A 25,098-nucleotide genomic window follows, 5' to 3' on the forward strand; every position below is an offset into this window, starting at 1 on the left:
GTCCGTGACCCACAAAAGCTTAAGAGCCCACAGAGCCTGAGCCATGAGGACTGAAAGTGAAGAATGACAAAGACCAAATGGGAAGCCAGTGGCCTGGGAGGCTGGGGGGCAGGGAAGGCCCCCGCAAGGTGGCCGCAAAATGAAGGCAATGCTGTGTCTGTCACTGGACCCTCCCCCTGCCTTGTGTCTCCCCACCCCCGCTGCCCACAACCTTGCTGCTCCGTCCGGGAACCGGGGTCTCTAACGCGCCCTCTTTGGCCCCACCCAGGCTCAGAGGATTACCGCAGCAGGTTCAGCAGCGAGTGCTTCATGGACCTTGTCTGCCCCGAGAAGTGCCGCTGCGAGGGCACCATCGTGGACTGCTCCAACCAGAAGCTGGCCCGCATCCCCAGCCACCTGCCCGAATACGTCACCGACCTGTGAGTGCTGCCTGGGCACGAGCCCCTGCATGTCCCCACACACCCAGTGCTGATGAAACACTGAAGGTGAAAATGAAGGAGCCCCGACCCCCGTCCCCTGGCTCCTGTCTGATAGGTGAACCAGCGCTTCCCTGGTATCCCGGGTGTGGTCTCCTAGAAGGTGGCCCCTCCTGGCTTAGTCACCCACCCGGGTGCCCCTTGGCTGTCCTCTATGTCCTGGGCTGAGGGCAGACCTCCCCCCCCCCAGGCATCCCCCTGGGGACAGCTTGCTCGCAGATAAAGACAGTTTGTTCACTCTACAAGATTTGCCAAACACCCACCGTGAGTCAGGCACTGTGCTGGGCCCACCGGTTTCCACAGTGGACAAAGCAGACCGTCCCTCCTAGCCTTTAGGAAGCTTAGCACGTAACCAGAAAGATGGGTGTTACATAAGTGACTGTCATAAAGTGAGAAGACAGTGAGAATGATTAGTACATGTGGGCCTCCAGTTATCCCTGCTAACAGAGAGGTGCACTGGTTTAGCCAGAAGTGCAACCAGAGCTCCAAACTTACAGCATGAGGGGGAGGAGCGCACGGCAGGTGGGGACTGACGGACCAGCGCCTGACTCCTGTCTTCCCCAGTTTTCCTGAGACTGGGCAAGTCGCTTCTCAGATCTGAGCGTCAGCGCCTGAGCTGAGAATGGAGGTGACGGTACGTGCCCCCCCACGGGGGTTTGGAAGGTTGAAGTAAGAGAATGCAAGCGCAGACTTCATCTCGAATCCTGGTGCGGAGTAAACTCTGTAAATGATGCTGGTCTTTATTATGATTGTTATTTTTCTCTTTGACTTTACAAATCACGGCAGGGCACAGCCTTTTCGGTCTCCTGCTCTGCCTGCTCTCGTATGAACGTTGGGCACAGAGTCTTTGCGCTGCCCTTAGCAGAGGGGCCATGATCAGGAAAGAGCCCAGTGGCTTGGAGAGGTGGATGAACCTGGGAGTCTTAAGTTGTCATTGGTACCCCTGCAAAATGAAGGCAGATCATTGGGCCTGGGTTGTTGGAGTGCTGAGTACTCAGAATGTTGAATCTGCCCTCATCGGGGGGCTTCCTCCAGGCAGAGGAGCCTGGGCTCCCATCCCGCCCCTTGGCACACTCCCCTTGTCACCGAGACGCACTGGGAGTGTCTGCAGAGCTACTGCCCTGGGCCGAGTGTGAGGTCCCGGCGGCGTCTCAGCTGAAGCCATGGGGGCCTGGGGGCCTGTGGAGGTGGCGCCCCATCCGCAGCTAACCCACCGCCGCCTCTGCTTGCTTCCCACGTAGGCGACTCAACGACAATGAGGTATCTGTTCTGGAGGCTACCGGTATCTTCAAGAAGCTGCCCAACCTGCGGAAAATGTAAGTCAGCCTCGGGAGCTCGGCAGATGGAGCAGAATGCCAGGGCCCAGGTGGCTCCCTCTCCCTCCTCTCCGGCCCCTCTCTGTCTCCCCTGAGCCCTGCCGTGGGCATGTCCTGGGAAGCGGGACACAAAGGCAGGGCCGTGCGGAGACAGGGTGTGCATTCTGCACCGTCCCTGACCCTTGCCCCATGCCCCCTCTGCTCTGGTCCCCCACCCCACCCCCAGTGTGGTAGTGGGGACTCAGGTAAGGACCAGCAATGGGACACAGGGGTCAAGGGTGCATGTGACTACTTAGTAATTCTTAGGAGATGACAGTTAGAAGGTCTGTTTTTACCTGGACTCTGAAGGCCTCTGCATTGGTGAGGCACGTTGGAGCAGAAATGCCGGTTGCCTCACGCACTGAGCTTCGACCTCTGTGTCCCTGGGTCTGAGCAGAGCTTGTACTCAGGCAAAGGCCCATGTGCTTATATTGGCTTTTCCACCACCAGGGCTGCCTGTCATCGTAACCCTCTCCTTGCCTAGGAGTTTAGCCAAGTCATAAAGATGAGGTTCTGAGCTCTGAGAGCAGAGGCCGTGTTCCCTGCCTCATTCGAGCCCCGCACACCCACCTAGCTTAATGTTCCCCTTTGTGTGGATGAGGAAGCCAGCAGGGCTCAGAGAGTTTCCATGACTTCCCTGAGATCACACAGCCAGTAAATGTTGGACCTGGTATCTAGACTCGGCTTCTGCTGAAATCACACTGGGGTGTGGCTGGCTTGTTCCCTTCTCCTCTTCCCTTCCCGGGTGCCCCAGCAGAGCACAGGGCTCTTTACCATCTAGTTCCCTTCTCCTTGACCGTGCTCCCCACCCCCACCCCCTCCTCCACGTCTCCCAGCCCCGCAGTTTGGGTCTACCTCTGGAACAAAGGGAATTCGGTCAAGCCTATTATTCACGGATCCCATATTTGCTGATTGGCCTACTCGCTAACATTTATTCGTAATCTCAAATCCAATACTCGCCGTGTTTTCCTGCTCATTCATAAACATGGACAGAGCAGAAAAATATTTGAGTTGCCCTCCACGCACATCCCCAACCGAAATAGAACAAGGCCACACTTGGCTTTGATTTTTTTTTGTTTCAGCTCTCAGACTGCAAACAAGTGTCCAATCTGCAGTATATTTAATGCCACATCTTTTTTTCCCATGTTTGTGCTTTTGTTGGTGATTTCACTACTTAAAACGGTCCCAAAGCCTTGTGCTGACCGGCTGTCTAGTGACCGTAAGCCTAAGAAGGCTGCGAGGTGCCTTATGGAGCAAATATGTGTTGCGTAAGCTTTGTTCAGGCAAGAGTCACAGTGCTGTTGGCTGTGTGTGCAATGTAAGTACACCAACAATATATATCCAATAAGATGTCTTTAAACAGAAACACGCAGCAAACAAGGTTATGTATTGATCTGTTGACAAAATGCCGTGACCAGGCGCTCACAGGAACCTAACCCCGTATTTCCCCTAGGAGCAGTGACTCAGTGTCACTAACTCATCTTGTAACCCTTGTTTTGTCTTGCTCTCCACTCTGCTACCCATCAGTCCCCTGCAAGGAGAGAGACCTTCCCCTGCCCTGGGCAGCGTCTAGATCACATTAGTGCTATCCGGGCTTTCTCCCTCCCTCCCTGCTCGCAGCCACCACCTTGGCTATGGCCTCAGGGACGGCTCTGCACCTGGGGGCAGTGGCAAGCATTCTGAAGGGCCAGTGGAGGGAGGGACACAGGTGGGGTCTGGTAAGGATCGTGCCGGTCCATGTGGTCAAGCCCACCTCTAGCACAGACATCACCCATCACCTGCCAGGAGACATCCTTTCAAAGTCAACCTCAGGAAATGCACACTTTTTTTTTAACCTCAAAACAGAAACTTGCATGCATATGGAGATAAGGCAGGTATTAAAACAAGTAAAGCCGGCCAAGTGCATATTTGCAGAGTAAATAGGCTCAAGTAGTCTTTGCCTCCATAAAGAAGTATGCACTCTCCCATTTTAGGTGAAACTCAGGCACTCTGAGTTTTTCATCTTCCCACTTTTGACCTGACTACGGAGAACTCTGTCTGGACAGTAAGAAAAACAACAGCACAAACACAGTGATAAGTGGTAACCAACTCCTAGCTTCAGCATCCAAGCGATAAAAGGGAGTGGTGGGGCCTGTGGCCAAATGCAGGCCCAGTTCTCATCCAAAGGGGATGCTACCACTCCGTTCATCCTAGCGTTTGCCACGCTGGGATGCAGTCAGGGATGCCAAATACTCCCCTCACGAGCGCGGCCAGAAATCCAGGCGTGAGGGAAGAACAGGCAGACTTGCATTTGTTCTGAGTTCAGCTCTGTGCCTCCCCTGCCGGGTGACCTGAGAAATGCCCTCAGCCTCTGTGCCTCTGGGCCTCAGTTTCATGATTTGCTGAATAGAAATAAATCCACCTGTCTTGTAAGTTATGGTGAGGATCAGAAGTAAGTATAAGAGATAAGGGGACTGTGGTGAGAAGGTGCTGGAAGACAGAAAGAGGAAATAAAGGTTGAGCAACCCAGAGTAGATGGTTATATATATATATATATTTTAATGAAGTATAGTTGATTTACAATGTTGCATTATTTTCTAATGTACAGCACAGTGATTCAGTTGTACATATATGTATATTCTTTCTCATTATAGGTTATTACAAGCTATTGCATATAGTTCCATGTGCTGTACAGTAAGACCTTGTTTATCTAAAACAGTAGTTTGTATCTGCAAACTTATCCCACCCTTCTTTCCCCTTTGGTAACCATAAGTTTGTTTTCTGTGGCTGGGAGTCTGTCTCTGTTTGGTAGATGAGTTCATTCGTGTCCCTTTTTTTTTTCTTTTTTAGATTCCACATATGAGTGGTATCCTATGGTATTTTTCTTTCTCTTTCTGACTTACTTCACTTAGTAGGATGATCTCTAGGTCCATCCATATTGCTGCCAGTGGCATTATTTTATTCTTTTTTATGGCTGAGTAGTATTCCATTGTATAAATATACCACCACTTCTTTATCCAGTCATCTGTTGATGGACATTTAGATTGCTTCTATGTCTTGGCTATTGTAAATAGTGCTGCTATGAACATAGGGGTGCATGTATCTTTTCAAATTGGAGTTTTCTCCAGATACATGCCCAGGAATAGGAATGCTGGGTCATATGATAACTCTGTTTTTATTTTTTTAAGGAATCTCCATACTGTTTTCCATAATGGCTGCACCAAATTACATTTCCATCAACAGTGTAGGAAGGTTCCCTTTTCTCCACACCCTTTCCAGCATTTATCATTCGTGGGCTTTTTAATGATGACCATTCTGACTGGTGTGAGGTGATGGATGGTTATATATTTAAAACAGGAGTTGCAGGCTCACATACTCTCAGGACCCCCTGTGGAAAGGGGATGGGTGCAAGGCAGTTCTAACACCAACAATAATAATGGCTACTAACAGTTACCAAACACTTTACTCTGTGCCAGACTGTACTGATACTAATTCATTTACTCCTCACCAAGAAAAACAAAGAAGCTCTGAGATTGCTTCATTTTGTAAATGAGGAGACTGAAACAGAGAAAGTAACTTGTCCAAGATTAAAAATTAAGCGGCAGAGCCAGGAGCCAGGAGTGGTGACAGTGCAGATTAGCTGGGGAGCACATGCATGCTCTATCTGAAGGCAGTGAATGCGTGTGTGCACATAAGTGTGCCTAAATCCATATATTTATACAAGCCAACCAAGCAAATGTCCCAGTAGGGCAGATCTGGTCCCAAAGACCGCCAGCTGCAACCACTTACTTAAAATAACTTGATGGCAACTCATTTTGTTAAGTAAATGGTCCTTATGTGCTGGGACCCATCACCACCTCTACACCCCTATGGAGGTGGTCGGTCAGCTGGATTTCTGCCCATCAGTGTGGTGAAAGCCAGCGGTGCCTGAGACTGAGTCTGCTCAGCTTCCCCACAGACTGTGGAGCCAGGGCCCTAAGGCTCCAGTCTGGACAGTAGTACCCTGATGGGGCTCAAGGGCAAGGAGAGGGAACACGGGGCGAGGAGTTTGGACTCTGCTGTGCCCTTTCGTGTCGTGTTGGAATCATGAGATTTCCATGAGTATCACTTGTGATAAGAGATGAAAAAAAAAAAGGTATGAGCTGTTCCCCACAAGGGTTATTAGGACTCTGGTGACTCAAGGCGGCTTTTCAAGTGACCTCACATTCAGAGTGGGGTCGCAGCCTCTCTCAGTGAACTTCCAGGTCACTTCTCACACTGAAGGAGCATCTCAAGCAGAAGCTGACACCTGGCAGCCCTCTAGCCAAAATTGGGTACACCTGCGTGGATTTGTTGGCAGTGGTTGCGTTTTTAATAATAAGTCATCGCCCACTTTTAAAAATCATGAGTTTTCACGGAAAAATAAAAGTGGATTTCTGGCATCTTTTGGAAAATCAGAAGGTCTGGCAAAACATCCCATGTTCCCAAACGGCTCCATTTTAGCTGAGCTGAGGAGCTGCGCCCTTAGCTGGGACACATGCTTTCCTGATCGCTGTCACCTCCACTGGGCTTGCTTCCGGCTTTAAGTCACCTGCCTGGACCATGTGGACCTTTGAGTTTACAGCCCCCAGCTTGAAACAGAATTTCCACCTCAGGAGGAGGGAAAGGTCTGTAAGGATGTGGATAGGACGTCCCCGACCTGACAGTACCGGAATGCTGCTCAATCATGATGTGGTATCCTTGGTTTCCAGAAAAATCCACCCAGCTCTCTCCTCACTGCACCTCCACCTAGGGCTGGGCTTTAAACAGGATGATGCCAGGCGCCTTCCCGTCGCCAGACGGAGTTTACAGGCTGTCCCCCAAACCTGAAGAGACGGACCTGGAAGAGGCTGAGTCTTGCCGCCTCAGACTCAGGCTTTCCAGAGATGAATCCCCCAGCCTTGGCGTTTCTTGGGAAGATGAGAACAGGGTCTGAAAGGGACGCCCACCATCTTACGGAGGCAGTGCAGCCAAGCACTGGGTTTGTCCTGCCCCTGACCGCTCTGAACCGACCCTGGGCCCGGGGTGGGAGTTTCTGAGGGTGGGTCCTTTCAGGTATCAGACCACCATTCTCCCTGGAGCCAAAGTCATGATGAAGCAGTAAGCCTTCAGGTGGAGAGAAGCTTCCTGCATGGCCCTAGGTTTGCATTTAGGGGTTTCCTGGACTCTGGGACATCTTTCAGGAAGGTACTGCTCTGAGAATAAGATGGAGCCCTTTCGAAACCCTGATGCACTGGTTCTGTCTCCGGAGCGCTTGCGCCAAGCTGCTCGCTCTCTCTGGCCTCCAGCCCGAGCTGCCTGCCGTTTTGCGCAGTGCTTTGATGAATGGAGAGAGAGCAGCAGCCTGGTCTTCTGGAAAATTCTATCCCCCTTTTTCACTCTCCTTATGTTTTCCATTCTTCCAGCCTGAGGAAATCCGATCCACAAACCTTACAGTCATGTGATGTTAATTTTGCTCATTTAAAGAAACAGATGTCAGGAAATGGGACCCTCCCACTTCATAGCCGCTGTAACTCATTGTCACTGCCCCGTCCCATGTTCCCCAAGAAGCCTAACTCTGGAGCCGGAGGGGAAGCTCCAGCATTTGGATGAGTTATAGCTACTGGGAAGGCCTTTATCTCTCCCCCTATGTCTAATTTGGGGGTAATTTGCAGTCTCTCCTGTGTATTACCTTCATTCCCGGGTTATCCCAGACCGGAGCTACCAGGATTTATAAGAAAACCAGCTGAGTTTAAGGAGAGTCAGACGGAGCAGAAATTCAGTTTGAGAGTCTCCCAGCTCTCAGATCTTGGGGGGAGGATCCTGAGAAGTATTTGCCCCTGTTTCCTTGGTTGGCAGGGTGGAAGTGGGAGGAGAGGAAGGCCATGGCCAGGAGCAGAGAGGCAGCCATCAGTGCAAGGGTGGGACTGTCTCCTCGTCACCTGCCCACAGGTGTGGGCGTGGCTGCCCCTTGAAGACTCAGCCTCTTCTTTGCTGCACTGAGCCATTGGGTGCCCAGCTCCATCAATCGCTCTGAACCATCCCTCTAGAAGGCTTCACCCCTGAGGTGGCTGTGGGTCAGCCCAGAGGTCAGCAAGGAGGGCACCTGAGAGAAGCAAAAGTCCCAGGGACCCATGTGGTGCTGTATCCCCTCCAGAGCTCTGTGACCAGGAGCAGTGCCCTCCTTTCCCTGGGCCTCAGTCTGCTCTGTAGTAAAATGGGCCAGCGGGTCCATCTCTGGTGAGCCTCAGTTCTAACAAGCTCAGCGAGTTAACAGTCCTGTCTCCACCTGCAGATCTCTGCTTGACAGGACACGGCCCCCCAGGCTGTCTGCTGGGGAGTCTGGATTCATCCCTCTGCTTGGGGAAACAGCGTCACTTTCCACTCCAGCCAGCCAGCCTGGGCTGCCTTTCAGAGCTGGACATCCGGGTGGTTTGGGGAGGTTCCCCACCCCTTGCCTGCCAAGGAGAGCACGGGAACTCACAGCAGCAATAGCTCTGCAGCCCTGCGCGCTGTTCAGATCTCCTGTGTGCCTGTGCGTGGCAGTTGGGCATCGGAGGGGAGAGCCAGCTCTCAGAGGTCAAGGGCAGAATCGGGGTGGCGGCACCAGGCTTGATAGGACGCAGCCCTCTTAGGGAAACAGTGTCCCAGACCCCGAGTTCTGCAGAGCCGTCATGGCAGGGGGGAGCATCCACGTCACCACAGGAACATTCAGTAAGGAAAGGCGGTTCCCTGGAGGCCTTTCTGTGTGCCCGAAAGCCTGGCTGCAGTCCCAGGTCTATCAGCTTTTCAGACTTAATCTGTCTGAACCTCAGTCACCTAGTCCGTTAAACAGGACAATGACAAAAAACAGTACCCATCTGATAGGCATTGTTTTGAGGATTTGATGCGATTCTGTTGGTCAAACCCCTCCCGTGGTAACTGCTCAAAAAAGTATTAACTGGAAAGTGTCCATTTATATCCGGGATCTCAGCTGGGAGCTGCAGGGTCTACAGATGCCCCACCTGCGCCCCCACGGGGAGCAGGCATACTTTATATTTCCCCCCTGCTCTCCTCCTGAGAATCACTGCTTAGTGAGAGCATCTGCAAAAGAGGGAAAATGAGTCTGAGAACCACTGCTTTAAATCTGCCGGCCCCCAGGGCGTTGAAAAGATCATCATACTGAAAAGACTTCAAACGCTACACAGTCTATTTCGCAAAGGTAGCCTCCCCTCCACGTGGTGCTGGGGTCCCCTGTCCCATGGGCACAGGTTCTGAAGGTCCCCATCAGCCAGGCCCAGTCCAGGAGGCGCCTGAGAGTACCCAGATGGCTGCAGGACTAGGGATTCCCACCCTGTGTCCTGACCCATTCCGTCCCCTCCTTCTAGAAACTTGAGTAACAATAAGATCAAGGAGATGAGAGAGGGTGCCTTTGACGGAGCGGCCAGCGTGCAGGAGCTGATGCTGACGGGGAACCAGCTGGAGACAGTGCACGGGCGCATGTTCCGTGGCCTCAGCGGCCTCAAGACCTTGTAAGTGCCGGGGCCTGGACCAAGGCCCTGAGGGAGGGAGGTGCGAGGGCAGGGGCCCCGGAGAGGGACTGTGAGGGCTGGCAGGCAGCAGACTGGGCCTGACACTGTCCTGGCCTGCTGAATCCCTTCCTTCCTGGAGCCAGAGAGACGGTAGACATATCCCAGCCCTGGATGGGAAAGAACTTAGCATGCTAAGCACCCCTCAACATGCACACACACCCCTAAAGACACTTGCCCTAATATATACATAGATTCATGCCAGAAATACACTGATAAAGGCACACACTCACACATTTACCCACATAGATACTACACTTGTACATAAAAATGACATACAGACACACGTGCAAGTTGTAGATAAACACATACACAAACAAGAGTGTGCTTACACAAGCACACACACACACACACACACACGCACATAAGCTGATGTCCACAAACACATCTTGATTCTCCCTTCTCCTTGCAGAAATATACATGCATACACTAACCATCATACAATATACAAGTACACACACACACAACACCTGCTCCTACTATAAATAAAGTGTGCACAGCCAAAAATGTACGTCCACGTTTACAGGTAGCCTCAGTGGGGACCCAGGCCCTGCTGTCACAGGACAGACCTCAGAGACATAACTGGTCTGGGCATGGAGTGGGCAAAACTACACACACGCGCGCGCGCGCGCGCACACACACACACACACCCCACTGTGGCACTGTCATGGAAGTGAAAGGACAACGCCTGTGCTGGCTGAGCCCACCCCTCTCCCTGCAGGATGCTGAGGAGTAACCTGATCAGCTGTGTGAGCAATGACACTTTTGCTGGCCTGAGTTCGGTGAGGCTGCTGTCCCTCTACGACAACCGGATCAGCACCATCACCCCTGGAGCCTTCACCACGCTTGTCTCCCTGTCCACCATGTAAGTCCTCCTGGACCCACAGTGCACACACTCTGGGCTCCTCTCCTGCAAATTTTGCCCCTCGCAGCGCCCTGCTATCTGTGGCCCGAGGTCATCTACCCATCTGTCAACTTCAGCATTTGTCAGGCTCCCTCCATGTGCCAGCCATCTTTTGGTGTGGAGCTTTTACAAATGTGGGCCCTCCTTCCTGGAGCTCACAGCATAGTGAGTTGCCACAGAAGGGAGGTCCACGGTGATTTGAAAACATACCATAGGCTTTGGGGAGGAACAGTGGAGCTATGTTCTGGAAGGTGAGTGGGAGTTAGCTTGTTCAAGAAAGCAGGAGGTGCATTTCCTTCAGCGGGAAGAACATGTGAAAAGGGCTGTGGTGGGTTAAAGCAGAGCAGATATGCAGGACTGAGCAAAGTCCAACGTGGTCATAGTACACAGTGGGCGAGGCTGGAGGGGAAGCCAAGGCCAGGCTGTGGGGCTGCTGCGGGCCATTTTGGCCTTCACCCAAAGCATATCAGGAAGCCACTGAAGGTTTTAAGCAGGCCAGCAACGTGATCTGACGGGTTTTTAAATGATGTCACTGGCTTCTTCAATGTGTGTCAGAACAAGTTAGAATCTAGCTTTCTGGACGCCTAAAGGAGTGTTCCTGCCCACGTAATTCACTGTATTGGGAAGGGAGGCTGTTTAAAATAATGGTTAAACTCTGGGCTCTAGAGCCAAATTTTCTGGGTTCAGATCCTGGCTCTACTCTTGTTAGCTGTGTGACCTTGGAAGAGTTACTTCACCTCTCTGTGCTTTAACTGTTCCTTCTCATAATCTACCTCATAGGATTGTTACATGAGGACTAAATCTGTTGATATTTGTAAAACGTCATGGGAGGACATAGCTCAGTGGTAGAGAGCATGCTTAGCATGCACGAGGTCCTGGGTTCAATCCCCAATACCTCCATTTAAAAAATAAAATAAAACCCAAAAGAAAAAAATATTTGTAAAATATAAAATGAAAGTACTCAAGACATGTTAGGTTTCATGGTTACTCATAGTGTTTCCATGTGGCTCTGTTACCCTTGGTTGCTGGTTCATTTCCCCCTCTCTTGCTTTCCCCAAAGACCCTTTGGAAGACAGAAAAGAAAGGCTGTTGCGGTCTCCCGTTGCTGCCCGTGGTCATGCTCCCGTACACCCACCTCACTGGGAGTAAAAGCCAAAGTTACAGAATGTCCTAGAGGCCCCACGCCATCTAGTCCCTCAATGCCAGCCCCACCAGCCTCCTCACTGCTCTGCCCACACCCCGGCCCACTCCCACCTTAGAACTTTGCACGGGCTGTTCCCAGTTCCTGGAAAGCCCTTCCCCTGATTCCCTCCCCTCCTTCCGTTATCTCAAATGTCAGTTGCCTCACCCCTATTCCACCCATCTGCCATCACCCCCGTTCCTCTGGCCCTGCTCTTCTAGTGTGTTCCCTAGCACGGACCATTCCTAACATACTATTACAACATTTTTGTTGTTAAGTACGTATCGTCTGCTTCCCATCAGCCAGAATATAAGCTCCAGAAGGACAGGGATGTAAGACTGTTCCGTTCACTGCTGTATCCTCAATGCCTTACATCAGTGCCTGGCACTAAGTAAATGCCCCCTATTGAACTGCTGAATAAACAGAGGTGAATGAATGGAGGGCAGTGGGTTAGGAATGGGCGCCAGCGGGTTGCTTTATTTTAGCCCACTTTTTCACGTCTCCCAGGTGCCTCCACACTGGGAATCCAAAGACACAAAAGATGCCGAGAAGGGTAGAGTCACAGAGCATGAAGGGACCAGCTCTGACGGGAGAAGGAACTTGCCCACCTTCTCACGGGGCTACTGAGTGTCAGAGCCACATTCGCCCCCAGGAATGTCTGAGCCCCAGCTCTTACTCACCGCGTCGTACCGCAGCCCTGCCAAGGGCTCTCCGGCCCTCTCCTGGAACCTCCCTAAGCTTTACGTTCGTCATTTGTGAAACGAGAACAATGTCCCCTCCTCCCTTGAATGAGAGGACGGATTTGTAAAGTGCTTAGTTTGGGGCCAGTCCTCTAGGAAACCCCCCAAAGTGGTAGCTGCCCTCACCCCTCATCAGCCCAGTCAGCGCGTCCAACAGAGATGTATGACGTGCCTGTGCTGAGGTCCTGCTAGTTCCTGGAGACACAGAGGGACAGCCAGACCCGGTCCCTCCCCTCGCGGAGCTGAGTCCAGGGAGGGAGGCATGACAGGCTCCGATGGGTGCAGTGGAGGAGATGGAGGCGGCCGAGGGGGCAGAACGGGACAGGGGCTGCTCATTTCCCTTCTTTGGGGATGGTCATTTAAGCTGAGAGCCGAAGGATGAGGAGGGGCCAGCCAGGCACACAGTAGAGAGGTTCACCCCAGGCAGGAGGTAGAGCGCGTGTGAAGGCTCGAAGGGTAAGAAAATCCCCGCGGAGGAAGCGAGGCGGTTGCCGCAGCTGGAGCTCATCTAACGAGGGCGGATGTGCTGGGAGACCCTGAATTCTCCGTCCGCGGAGGTAGACCCGGGCATGTCCGTCCGCGGAGGTAGACCCGGGCATGTCCGTCCGCGGAGGTAGACCCGGGCATGTCCGTCCGCGGAGGTAGACCCGGGCATGTCCGTCCGCGGAGGTTCAGACTGAGACCCTCGCAAAGACTGCATTGGGGATTTAGCGGGGAGTCGTCCTTCGTTTTGCCAGACCTCCTTCCTCTTCCCACGGAACCCGGAGCAGAGCTGCCTGCCGGAGTGCTGCGTCTCTGCTTGCAGACTCAGAGCCCAGGGCCAGCTCCCACGGGACAGAAGTCAAGGCGAACTACTCACAGGGCCCTTCTCTCCTCCCAGAAACCTGCTGGCCAACCCCTTCAACTGCAACTGCCACCTGGCCTGGCTCGGCAAGTGGCTGAGGAAGAGGCGGATCGTAAGCGGGAACCCCCGGTGCCAGAAGCCATTCTTCCTCAAGGAGATTCCCATCCAGGACGTGGCCATCCAGGACTTCACCTGTGAAGGTGAGAAGGCTGGGGGCAGGGCGGGGGGGTGGGGTGGGGAGGTGCAGTACCTGGGGGAGGCGAGGAAGCTACAAGAGAGGGGAGATAGAGGCTGTGACTGAAGATCGGGACGTCCTGAGATCTGATTCTCCTCTGCACTCAGGTGTGAAGCTGGAGCCCTGAAGGGCAGGCTCCCTTGTGCAAATTAAGAACTGGTGCCTCTTTATACAGGCATTTTACTTCCATCAGGCAGAAATCTGCCCTCATATAGTGCTTTTGTTAAAACAAGCTATGAAAACACTGTTGTACCAAATTTCCTAATCTGCCATATCCACAGTGAGGTTGGTGCCCATAAGATAATGCCGCACCCTTGTGCAGTGTGCAACCTACACAGCTGTATATGTGATCCCCTGGGCCTCAGTTTTCCTACCTGCATCATCATGAGGCCCAGAATTTGTGCTAATGAGAAATAGACTTCAAAATGAGCTTCTGGGAAATTCCTGTCATTGGGTAGGCGGTACAAATACCTGAAGATCCAAGGCTTTGACTGTTAGGATTCCAGATGGCATATTTGTTTGCATACATTCAGGCCAGCATGATTTTTACTTGGTCAACTCTAGGTTATATAGAGGCAGATGAACTGGTTTTTGGATTACCTGAGGTTCAGGTATAATGAGGTCTGGCGACACATTCACCACCCCAGAGGGATTGTATAGTGAAAGGAGTGGAGAAAGGGAGGAGAAAGGGGAAGGGAATAGACAGGGCTCTGACCCGCACTTCAGTCAGTTTGGCTTATTCCTGATCCAGTTAACCATGACCTCTTCCCTGTCTAGTATCTGGTTAATCAGGTTTTTAGCATCTTTGTTCTGTGTTACATGTGGTAGAAGGCAGACAGCTCTGTTCTATTCTTCTTTCCCCTCCAACCATGGATGAGACCAGCAGGCTCCTTATTCCAGGTTCTGGCTCAAAGCAGAGGGTTCCCCGTTACCGCAGACAGCTGAGTCAGGGCCGGCCTCGTGCCCTCCGGGTGGGGTTGCCTCCCACCACGCTCACCCCAGGGCTCTCCACAGGCAATGATGAGAGCAGCTGCCAACTGGGCCCGCGCTGCCCCGAGCAGTGCACCTGCATGGAGACGGTGGTGCGATGCAGCAACAGGGGGCTCCGCACCCTCCCCAAAGGCATCCCCAAGGACGTGACCGAGCTGTAAGTAACCCCCACACTGACCCCTGGAACCCCACCACCACCAGCATTCGTCACATTTCACCGCTGCAACCAAGACGGCCTGGGGATGCCCTGCCTGAATGGGTCCCAGCAAGGGGGCATCAGAGCCTCAGCGAGGGCAGGCAGCATCTTACACACGGGGTGTCAGGTACCCTGCTAGCACTGGGGAGATGGTGAGTGAAACAGGCGTGACCCCTGCACTCGTGGGCTCACGGTTTACAGGGGAAGGTAGACATTCGCTCATCTCAGAAGCACACGTAACATGACAAGTGCTACAAAGAAGAGGACCGAGGTTTCTGTGACATCTGAAAGTAGGGAGATTTGACTTCAATGTGGAGATGGGAGAAAGCTGCTCTGATGGGTGAAGACAGAGTTGGGGTCTAAAGGTTGAGGAGCAGATAATGAGAAGGAGGGAGGCTGCCTGAGCAAATGCCGAGTGCTGGGAGCCAGCAGAGCCCCGAGTGGGACTGGTGGAAACTCAGAGGGGCCGCTCAGGCAGGGAGATCCACTCCATGCCACCTCCACATCTCAAGTTTCCACTCTCTGCGCAGACCCCAGGCACACCCCCACCTCTGGGCCAGCTGAGCACATGCCCTTAGACACAAGCAACAGATTCCACCCAGACACTCCCCTCCAGGGAGCCTTTCTCTGACCAGCTCTGCTCGTACCTCCTGGGGTGGAACCTGAGTGTGCCCTTGTCTGCAACAGCTGAGGGCTTCCTGGGTGTGTGTTGTGGCTCCTGGCATCTCCTGACAATCAGTAAGGCGGTAACCAGGGCTGCCAGCCCAAGGACAGGAAGGAAGGTCTTGATACACACTAAAAAGTCTCTGTCAGCCCTGGGTTTGGGGTGGGGCCATGCCTCTTGGTGATCAGTGTGAGCAAATCCTCGTAGTTCAGTGAGATCCATGCCCTTTCCCCGGCCAGGCTGCGTGTGGGGTGGGGGCTGCAGAAAATGACCCAGGTACCCGCCTCCTCCCTGGGCTAATTGAGTACCAAGTGGCACCTGTCAAAGAGAAGAAAGTGCCATGAAAACGGGCCCACGGATGCTTTTCCCCCAAAAAAACTCACGAAATAGAGATTGAAGTAAAGATAATTGGCCTTAATTATAAAGTAAACTTCAGAGCTTTGGGAGGAGACCTGGTTTCCTGTTTTGGAAATGGTGGTGCTTTTCTCGGCCAGACATTTGTTCCAAAGCTCACCAAGGAGAGCAGCCCTCTGTCTCCAAACCATCTCCTGGAGGGGAGAAGGAGTGCCTGGGAAGGGTGGAGGGAGACAGGGAAATAGATGCCAGAGAAGTGAAAGCTGGCAGACCCAGAGAACGACGGATCGGAGGCCTCTGGTTCAGGAACATTGGCCGAGTCCAGATTCAGTGTTTCCAACGCTGGCTTTCCAGCTCCCTCAGGCATCATTAGTTATCTCAGGCAGAGCTGCCAACTTACAAAACAAAATTAAGTTTAATTCACTGAGCAGGAGGAAAAACAAAGTTACATAGCATTTCTCCAAAGGGCTGGGTGTGGGAGTCCTGAGCCAGCACGAGAGAGCAAGGCAGTGCCCTCCAGGGGGCGGTGGTTTTTCCTCCAGGCAGCCCTCTGCAGACCTTCCACGGCCCTTCCTTCTGGGGGTCTGCCCTCCACAGTCTCTTCTTGGGTGAGTCGGGCCACACAGAGACTTGCTTCACTCGCATTTGCTCATTCAGTTCCCCCAAGTTGTCACTGAAGTAGGCCATTTGGCAGAACGTGGATGGACCCGGAGGGTCTTACACTTAGTGAAATAAGTCAGACAGAGAAAGACACGTACTCTGTGTTATCGCTTATATGTGGAATCTGAAAAATAAAACGAATGAATATAACAAAACAGAGACAGACTCACAGATACAGAGAACAAACTAGTGGTTACTAGTGGAGAGAAGACAGAGGAGGGGCAAGAGAGAGGAAGGGAATTAAGAGGTACAAACTACCATGTATAAAATAAACAAGCTACAAGGATACACTGTCCAGCACAGGGAACATAGCCGAGAGTTTATAATAACTTTAAATGGAGTATAATCTACAGAAATACTGAATCACTGCGTTGTACGCCTGAAACTAGTACAATATTGTACATCAACCAACCCTCAGTAAAAAATAAAAGCAGGGCCACGGTGCCACTGACCTGCTTTCAGTGATGAGGAACTTTCAGAGAAGTAAAAGCCACCTCCCAAGTCGTACCTTTGGTAAGCAGCCCAGTTAGGGTCAGAGAGCAGTTTAGTCTGACCCCGAATCCCATGCTCTTGGCAGTTTTTCCAGAAGTTCTTACACTTCGGGGTCTCAAGACCCCTTTATGTTTTTCAAAAGCATTGAGGACTCTAAGAACTTTGGTCTATGTGAGTGTGATCTGTTGATACCATATTGGAAACTACAGCTGAGAAAAATTTTAAATATATGTTAATTTATTTAGACGTGACGATAGTGTACCCATCGCATGTTCCTATAAAAAGCACACTTTTATGAAAAACAAACCAAAAGGAATGTAACGGAGAAGCGTGACATTACGTTTTTACAAATGTGGAAGAAGCTGGATTTTTATACCTGCTTCAGCACTCCCTCTGTTGGGATATGCGGTTCTGGGTGAAGTGTAAAAAGGAAAAATCTGGCTTCACATAGATGTGTAGGTGGAAAGAAGGAGAATTTTGATAGCTTTTTCAAATTACTGTGGATAATCTTCGTTGATAACACACCAAAACCACGTAGTGGTCACTTCCTTAAAGGCTGGTTGTAGTGTGGACCCTGAACCTGTCAGTGGGTTCTTCGGGCTCTGTTACGTTAAGATCCACTGGCCTGCCTTGCACTTTGAATAGGACCTGCCCTTGTGCTTAATCTTGTAACAGGATGCACTCATCATTTGGGAAATACTGGTTCACTCAGTTGTGCAGATCTTCCCAGGGTTGGCACATGGGATTATACAGCATCAGATCTGCCACAGCCGTTAATACCACCACTGATCTCATCAGAAACATCTTTTAAGTAAGGGTATGCTGTCAGGCTCTGTGTGGCAGTTACAGGTTGTCTAAAATTTCAATTTTCACTTGGAAGCTCAATTTTTATCATCTCCCACGGATACTGTGAGCTGTTTCTCTCGAAGTGATGAGCTCACTCCGTTCATTTTCAAGAAATTGTCTACTAAATACACATCACTGAAAAACCTGTTTGCAAGTCATTCTTTTAAGTAAAAATAGTGTTTTGTAAAAAAAAAAAAAAAGAAAACCCTGTTAGTTCAGCTTATAACTCAGTTGTACAGGTGCTTTTTCTCAGGACAACCAGTCTACACCCTGCACAGTGGGGGTGCTATATGCACACACAGCACTAAAAAGTGGAGTGCTCAAGGGTCAAGGCATCATACAACTGGTAACTTTTTACTGCGTCATCGAGGCCATTCTTAAGTGACACTGGCTTTTCCTTTTTACCTGCAAGCACATGGAGCTGTAGAATCTAGTGACCACAGGTCATTTGGTGTCACTGCCTTGACTCACCCTGAGGTACCAGCAGTTTGATTCACATGGTGCAAAAGGAGAACAAGGTTTTAATCTTATTGCAAAAATTGTTTTAGCTTCATAGACCCCTGAAGGAGGACCCTCCCAGGTGTCTGTGGACAGCACTTGAGAACTACTCAGTCATTACGCACTGTCAGGCAAATAATACACAGAGACACCCGCGAGAGGTCAGCATGAATTCCTGATTTGAAAGCAAGCCTGCAAAGTCTTATGAAAAGCAGAGCAGAAACAGATGTGGGACATCTGAGCCCCCAAGGTCACTGACACGAATACTCTGTTCAAAGGTGGGGGCCTCATTGGCTTCAGAAAGTTCTAGTATTCTATACCATGAGCTTTTTAGATGCAAGCTTACCACTCTGGAAGAAATTACACCTCAAAACCTGTTTGCTTGCATTGAAGGGAATGTTTACTAACATCAAACCTTCCTGGGTCTGGAAACAAAATCTGCAAGCCTGCATCTTCCTGAGTGCTGGAAAGGAGAATGAGACTCCGGTGCGGGTGAACAGTGTTCCCACACAGGCCACCCCTGGTCAGTCTCCAGGAAGCACCGATGCTGATTTGGGTCTGAGGACCATGACCATGGATTTGATGTCCTGCCACTGATATCCCAAGGAGAGGAGAAGGGAAGTTTGACATACCTCCCTGCAGGCACCACTGTTGGAAGAAAGTTCTGTCGGAATGTGAATTAAGGGCATCATGGGAAGCAGACTGGCAGTACAGGCATGCATGCACACACACACACACACCACTGATGGGCATGTACACACACACACACACACACACACTCCACTGATGGGGATGGGGCTTGACCCGGAGGTCACGGGGCTGGGGCCCAGCTCTTTGAGAGTGAGTGCAGCAGGAAGTGATGACAAGAATGCAATGATTGAAGGCGAGGGTGAGACCCGGCCCGGCACTAGTTAGTTCCAAGGGGCTGGAGGATGGGAGTCTGGGGTACAGCATGCAGATCAAAGGAAGCTTTCTCTGCCTCTCCAGTCTAGTTAGGGTGACAGATGTGCGTGCAAGAGAAAGGGCAGAGCAGCGCAGTAGGGGACAAGCACACATGAGTGGCCTGGACAGATATGCTCTGGGATAGGGAGGAGTCCAGGAAGTTCTACCCAGCGCAGCCTTGAGGAAAGCAAGGGAAAATGTCCTGACGGCGTGAAGTCTAGCACAGCCGCCATGTATGCAGCATTTCCTGTGCCGGGAGCTGCACCAGATTGTTTCATGTGGGATCTCATTTACTCCTCCCAACAACCTTACGAGGCAGCCATTATTGTAGCCATTTTGCAGATGAGATAACTGAGGCTCAGGAAGGTTGAATAATCTCTTAAGATCACATTGCCAAGAAGCAGAGCGTCAGCATGAGCCTGGGTCTGTCTGACCCCAAGGCCCATCCTCTCACCACTGAACTCCCTCCCTTTGGCAGAGGCCCTGGTCTCTGTGCGCGCTGCCCCGTGGCCTGTGTTGTTGGGGACTTGTGGAAGGTGGCTCTGCATCTCCTTGGAACCTGCTGCCTGCATTCAAGCAGGGAGAAGGCAAACGCATCCCCCTGCTGGGATGCAGTAGGGACCTGTCAGTGATTCCAGCAGGGTCCATCCTGACAGCTGGACCTTCCCCAGCAATGCCAGCTGCTGCCCAAGAAGAGGCTGCTGCTTTCTGTGACCTCCTGTGCTGGGCAGGCTCCCCAGAGCACTTTCTAGAGCAACTACCAGAACTGACTGCGTCCTTGCCTTTATTTGGCTCCGGAAGAGGGACAGAAATTGCCCGCAGCCAGCTGGAGGGAGCTGGTCACATCTTTGGAGAGCAGACTGGCTCTGGGCGCAGCCGCACTTAGGAGCCCTGGCCCTGAGAAGACCTCAGCAGATGGCTTCAGCAGAGGACACTTCTAGGCTGTCAGGCAGGGAGGGCCATCTGTGGGAGGGACTGAGCAAGCCCCCTTCACTCAGGCAGGTGTTCACTGAGTTTATTGTGTCAGATCCTGTCCCAGAAGCTGGGGACACAGCAGCTAACACGGCAGATAAGATCCCCAATGTCCCAAATGTGGGGTTGGGGAGAAAGACCATACAAAAGCTAACCAGTAAATGAAGCATTTCAGATAGGACATGGAATAGTGTTTCCGAGGAAAACGGGGAAGAAGTGGGAAGAACGTGTTTTATGGAGACCCCAAGGTGGGAAGATCTCTAAGTCATGAAACCAAGAAGACGATAAGATGCAGCAAACAGAAGGGCAGAGAGGAGGGCATGTCCTGAAAACTTGCAGGGGGATGTGTAAGTGCTTGTAGGCCGTGGTGAGGGCTGCCTTTTTATCCCAGGAGAAATGCAGAGCCGAGGAAGAATTTTAAGCAGCAAAGTGACACGATCGGTTTCTCATTTTAGAAATATTACTCTGGAAGCAGACTCTGGAGAGCAGACAGCCATGGGATCATTATCTGTCTCTGAGTAATCATGTATTGTTGGCCAGAGAGATCTGTTTGTCTCGGTGTGTCCCTATACGTATGAACATATACGCATGTGTAAATGGATGAGATGCAAGCTCAGAGAGGTTAAGTATATACATATGTGTATGTTCAAACATTATTGAGCAAGTCAAAACTGTTGGAGCCAGGCACTGCTCCAGGGCTTTCCGCAGAGACTCCCATCTAGTCTTCATAATTGCTTCAAGGTGGCGATTATTAGCAACCGCACTGTAAGATGAGGTGACACAAGCTCAGAGAGGGTAAGTAACTTGCCCAAGGTCACACAGCTATTAGCTAGTGGAGCCAGAATATGAGCCTTCTTGGCTGCCTGACTCCTGAGCTGCGCACACATCATCCCAGGCCCCCTGTTAGAATCCTGGCCTGGCGTCAGGGCTTTTGGAAGGTGGCGGCCCTCCTGCTCCTTCACCATTCAGTAGCTCCAAGAGTTCTCTATGGGGCCCTTGTCAGCAGCACAAAGCTTGAAACAGAAATGGGGACCGTTCAATCGACAGAGCTCTGTGTGGATTTTCATGCTAGGCAGATGTGTCCTCGTGTGCTTGTGCTGGGGCTGAAACAGAGCATTTAAATGCAGATCAACGCATAGGTTGACCCGCTAGAAATACTCTGGTAGTTCTGAGGCTGGCAGGGCAAGAGTGCAGTCTTCTGAAAGGGTCCCTCTGGGGCCTGGGCTGCAGGCTACAGGCAGCTTTGGAGTTCAGAGTGTTCATGAAGGGCTTCCTACAAAGAGAGCTATCCCACACAGCCGCATCTGCATTTCTGAAGTGAAACTTTTTGATTCCACGTCCTCTGAGCTGCAATGCCAGGTCGCCAGGGATGCTCTGCACTTAAAGCAGCTCCCTTGCCGCTCCCACTTGGCTCTGCATGCCAACTGCAGCTCCACCTGGGGAGTTCTGGGGTTTTCATCACACAGGTGATGTTTCCTGAGCATCTGCTATTGCCAGCTAGTGTACCGGATGCTGTGGTGAGCCAGACAGGCGTGGCTCTGCCCCATTCGTCACAAAGTCACACGAAGGGCATCACCGGTGGGCGTGGGGGATGACATCAGGGAAGCAGTGCTTGAGCTGGGGTCTGAGCGTCTGGGTGAGTTAACTAGACAAGGAGGGAGAAGAGGGACCAGCAGTACCAAGACCTGCCCCCCTAAAGAGGGGCACTGAGCGTTCACAGAGGGGTAAGGTCAGTGGAGTTGGAACCAGAGATCGAGGGAGAGTTTGGTGTAAGAAGAGCCAGAGAGGCAGGCCGAGACTGCAAGGGTAAAATTCATGAGTCAACTCAGCCAGGCTTTGGTGCCCAGTTGTTTGAGCAAACACGGGCTAGATATTGCCATGAAGGTACTTTGTAGATGCAGTCAACATCTACAGTCAGTTAACTTTTGAAGTAAAGGAGGTTACCCTCCCTACTGTGGAGACAGGCCTCGTAAAGTCCGTTGAAAGCCTTAAGAACAAAAAACAGGTTTCCTGGAGAAGGTGGAATCCTGCCTCAAGACTGTAACATAAAAATCCTGCTTGAGCTTCCAATCTGCTGGCCTGACCTTCCTTAAAATAAATTCTTTCTCTCTGTCTCCATACGTGTGTGTGTGTGTGTGTGTGTGTGTGTGTGTGTGTGTGTGTGTGTGTGTGTGTGTGTGTGTAATATACTCATATTCCCTGTTGGTCAGTTTCTCTGGAGAACCCTCACTGATTCAGGACAGACCACAAAAGGCTTGGCAGGGTTTGGGCAAGAGTCGGGTGGCCCTTCTCCAACAAGCAGTGGAGGACAGGGCAGGAATTTAAGCAGGGACAGAGGCTGATGCGGTTGGCACAGCACTGCCCGGAGCCAGGCTGGAACCCGGGGGAACTGGCATGCTGAGCTCCAGGATCATCTGTGTCGTGTCGTCCATCCTCCAGGGTCCTGAACATCCCTGTGTCAGGTGAGGATGCCGTCAGCATCCCTGCATCCCAGTGGTCATTTATTCAACTGCTCAGCAAATGGGTGCATTTGTGGAGCATGGCCTGCCCTGCAGGTGGAGTTGGGCCAGGCCCAGGGCGCTCCTTGAGACTACTGTAGGTTTCTGTGTTTTTAATCCAGGGTCCTGTGAACGGCCTTTCTTCACGTTCATTCATTCATTCATTCAACAAGGATCTGAGGCCCTGCTACGAGCTGAGCACTATACAGTGCCCTAGGACGCAGCAGGAAACAGAACACGCAAAACCCCCTGCTTCGTGCAGCTGACATTCTGGTCGGGGCGAAGGAGCAAATCAGTGACACAGAGCAGAGCACGTCCTCTTGGGCTGAGATGACCAAGAGTGAAAATAAGGGGCACAAAGTGGTGAGATGAAATAGCCCAGGGCTGACTTCTTGGGCCCTGGAGTCCAGCAGATCTGAGTTCAGATCCTGGGTCCTGAGCTTTTCTGCTTACCTCTCTGAGCCTCAGTGTTCTTGCCAATAAAATGGACAAAAATACCCAGCAAAATACACCCCTCAACTCCAAAGAGTTAAATGAGATAACAGACTGGAGTCTCTCTCCCAAAGCACTGGGATATACACCTCAGCTAGTGCTGGTGAGTTTTGTTTGGGTTTTGCTGTCGTCCTTGTCATTGTGTTGTGTGTGAGGTTCAGTAACTTACCTCAAGCCACAGGGCAAGCCCACGCCCTGGGCCCACCCTCCAGTGTGCTTGCCAAGGAGACCTGGAGTTTTGGCATCTTATTCCGGGTCTTGTCTTAGATGCCTCAGGTTTGCTAAATAATTGAAGCAAACAAACAAGAGTGAGAGAATGAGCAGCAGAAGAGTGAGAGGTCACTGCCGGTGTGAGGCCAGGCTCCTTCAAGCCGCTCCCTCCCTCGGGGTTAATTAGTCTCCCTCCAGCAGAGGTGCTCTCTGGACCAGCATCTCCCAGTCAGCCCTGCTCATTCATCCGGCTCCTGCCTCCCAGCTTCCCTGCGTGCCACGCCGTCCACAAAACACCTCCTGCAGGGCAGTGGGCGGTTGCCCCCCTTCAGCTGCACAGACCCCTACCACCCCCCCCACACACCCTTCCTGGCTAGCAGAGAAAGCTGGAAGCCTCCCCCATATGTCTGCTCCTCCCCACCACCACTAGCCCCTCAGTGATGAGGGGCAGGGCCAAATGACCACACAGAGCGTGAGTGCCCCACAGGTGATGTTGGGAAAGGGGTTTTCAGGGAGCTCTTGGAAACACCAGCCCCTGCACCTGTCTGCAGTCATGGCCTCTCCTTGCATTTTGGTTTTTAGAGGGGGTTGGGGTTTTTTATTGAGTTACAGTTAATATATAATATGTTAGCTTCAGGTGTACACCATAGTGATTCAATATTTTTATACATTATGAAATGATTGCCCAATAAGACCAATTACAGTACTATTGACTATATTCCTTATGTTGTACATTCCCTCCCTGTGATTTATTAATTTTATAGCTAAAAATTTGTACCTCTTAATCATCTTCACCTATTTCTTCCATCCCCTGGCTCCCCTCCCCTCTGGCAACCACCAGTTCTCTGTGTCTGTGAGTTTGTTTCTGTTTTGTTTTGTTTGCTTTGGTTTTTAGATTCCACATTTAAGTGCAATCATACAATATTTGTTTTTCTTTGTCTGACTTACTTTGCTTACATAATACCTTTCAGATCCATGCACGTTGCTGCAAATGGCAGAATCTCATTCTTTTTTATGGCTGAGTAGTATTCCATTGTAGCTGTGTGCCACATCTTCTGTATGGATTCACCTGTTGATGGGCACTTAGGTTGCTTCCATATGTGGGCTATTGTAAAGAAGGCTGCTATGAACATTGGCGTGCAGATATCTTTCAAACACGTGTTTTCATTTTCTTTAGATAAATACCCAGAAGTGAACTTGTTGGCCACAGTGAACTTAGGGGTTCACATATCTTTTCAAATTTAGTGTTTTCATTTTCTTTGAATAAACACTTTGAATTTATTTCTTCGAAAAAATTCAGAAGTGGAATTGCTGGATCATACAGTAGTTCTATTTTTAATTTTTTTGAGGAATCTCCATACTGTTCTCCGTAGTGGCTGCACCGATTCTCAGGCCCACCAGCAGTGCTCCAGGGCTCCCTTTTCTGCACACGCTCGCTGACACGTGTTGCTCTTGCCTGTTTGGTAATAGCCATCCTGACAGATGGATAAACTGGTAACGGTGTGATCTGCCCTGCCTCCCGCTCCTCCCCTCACCCGCCAGACTCTGGCCTCCTGGAGCTTCTTCCGTTCAAGTTCAGGCTGTAGTCTCCTGTGCTGCGTCTCCTCCTTGGCTGCATCTTTCTGCAGTAAGCCCTTGGCTCTCTCTATCACACCACCTTCTTCCTTTCCTCCGAAGCACACGTGACAATTTATAATTTACGTGACTTTATGTGTGTCTCTTCTCTCTCTCCCTCCTTCTCTCTTTCTCCCCTCCTCTAATTCCCCTGCTCCCTCTCCCCATCCCTCCTTCCCACACACCCGTTAGATACTTAAATACCAGAAAGTAGACACCATCCCTGCCTAATTCACCAATATATACGGTACTTGGCACATTGCGTTTGCCCAATAAATATTCCTGCCTGAATAAATGAATACATCAGTGAATTCATTTCTCTTAGCTCCTCTGCCTGAGGGCATGATCTAAATGTGTATGTGGCTGAATGTTAAGCCAGATGATCAAGCTCC

The 25,098-nt window shown here is 51.2% G+C and overlaps 1 protein-coding gene and 1 long non-coding RNA gene across 2 annotated transcripts in view; one reads left to right on the forward strand and one right to left on the reverse strand.

Moving 5' to 3' along the window:
• The window catches only part of SLIT3 (slit guidance ligand 3), a 583,256-nt gene that overhangs the window by 499,837 nt on the left and 58,321 nt on the right, over positions 1-25,098 (forward strand). Inside the window, exons 15-20 of the mRNA XM_032465125.1 lie at positions 269-419; positions 1,718-1,792; positions 9,175-9,318; positions 10,097-10,240; positions 13,080-13,243; positions 14,293-14,425. Of these exons, the coding sequence (XP_032321016.1) occupies positions 269-419; positions 1,718-1,792; positions 9,175-9,318; positions 10,097-10,240; positions 13,080-13,243; positions 14,293-14,425 (811 nt within the window). The remainder of the gene's footprint in view (positions 1-268; positions 420-1,717; positions 1,793-9,174; positions 9,319-10,096; positions 10,241-13,079; positions 13,244-14,292; positions 14,426-25,098) is intronic.
• The window catches only part of LOC116658994, a 64,164-nt gene continuing 53,737 nt past the window's right edge, over positions 14,672-25,098 (reverse strand). Inside the window, exons 4-5 of the long non-coding RNA XR_004314252.1 lie at positions 23,052-23,163; positions 14,672-16,266 (exon numbers count right to left, since the gene is read on the reverse strand). This is a non-coding gene — a long non-coding RNA (uncharacterized LOC116658994). The remainder of the gene's footprint in view (positions 16,267-23,051; positions 23,164-25,098) is intronic.

This window comes from Camelus ferus, chromosome 22, assembly GCF_009834535.1.
Source record: "Camelus ferus isolate YT-003-E chromosome 22, BCGSAC_Cfer_1.0, whole genome shotgun sequence".
Lineage (NCBI taxonomy): Eukaryota > Metazoa > Chordata > Mammalia > Artiodactyla > Camelidae > Camelus > Camelus ferus.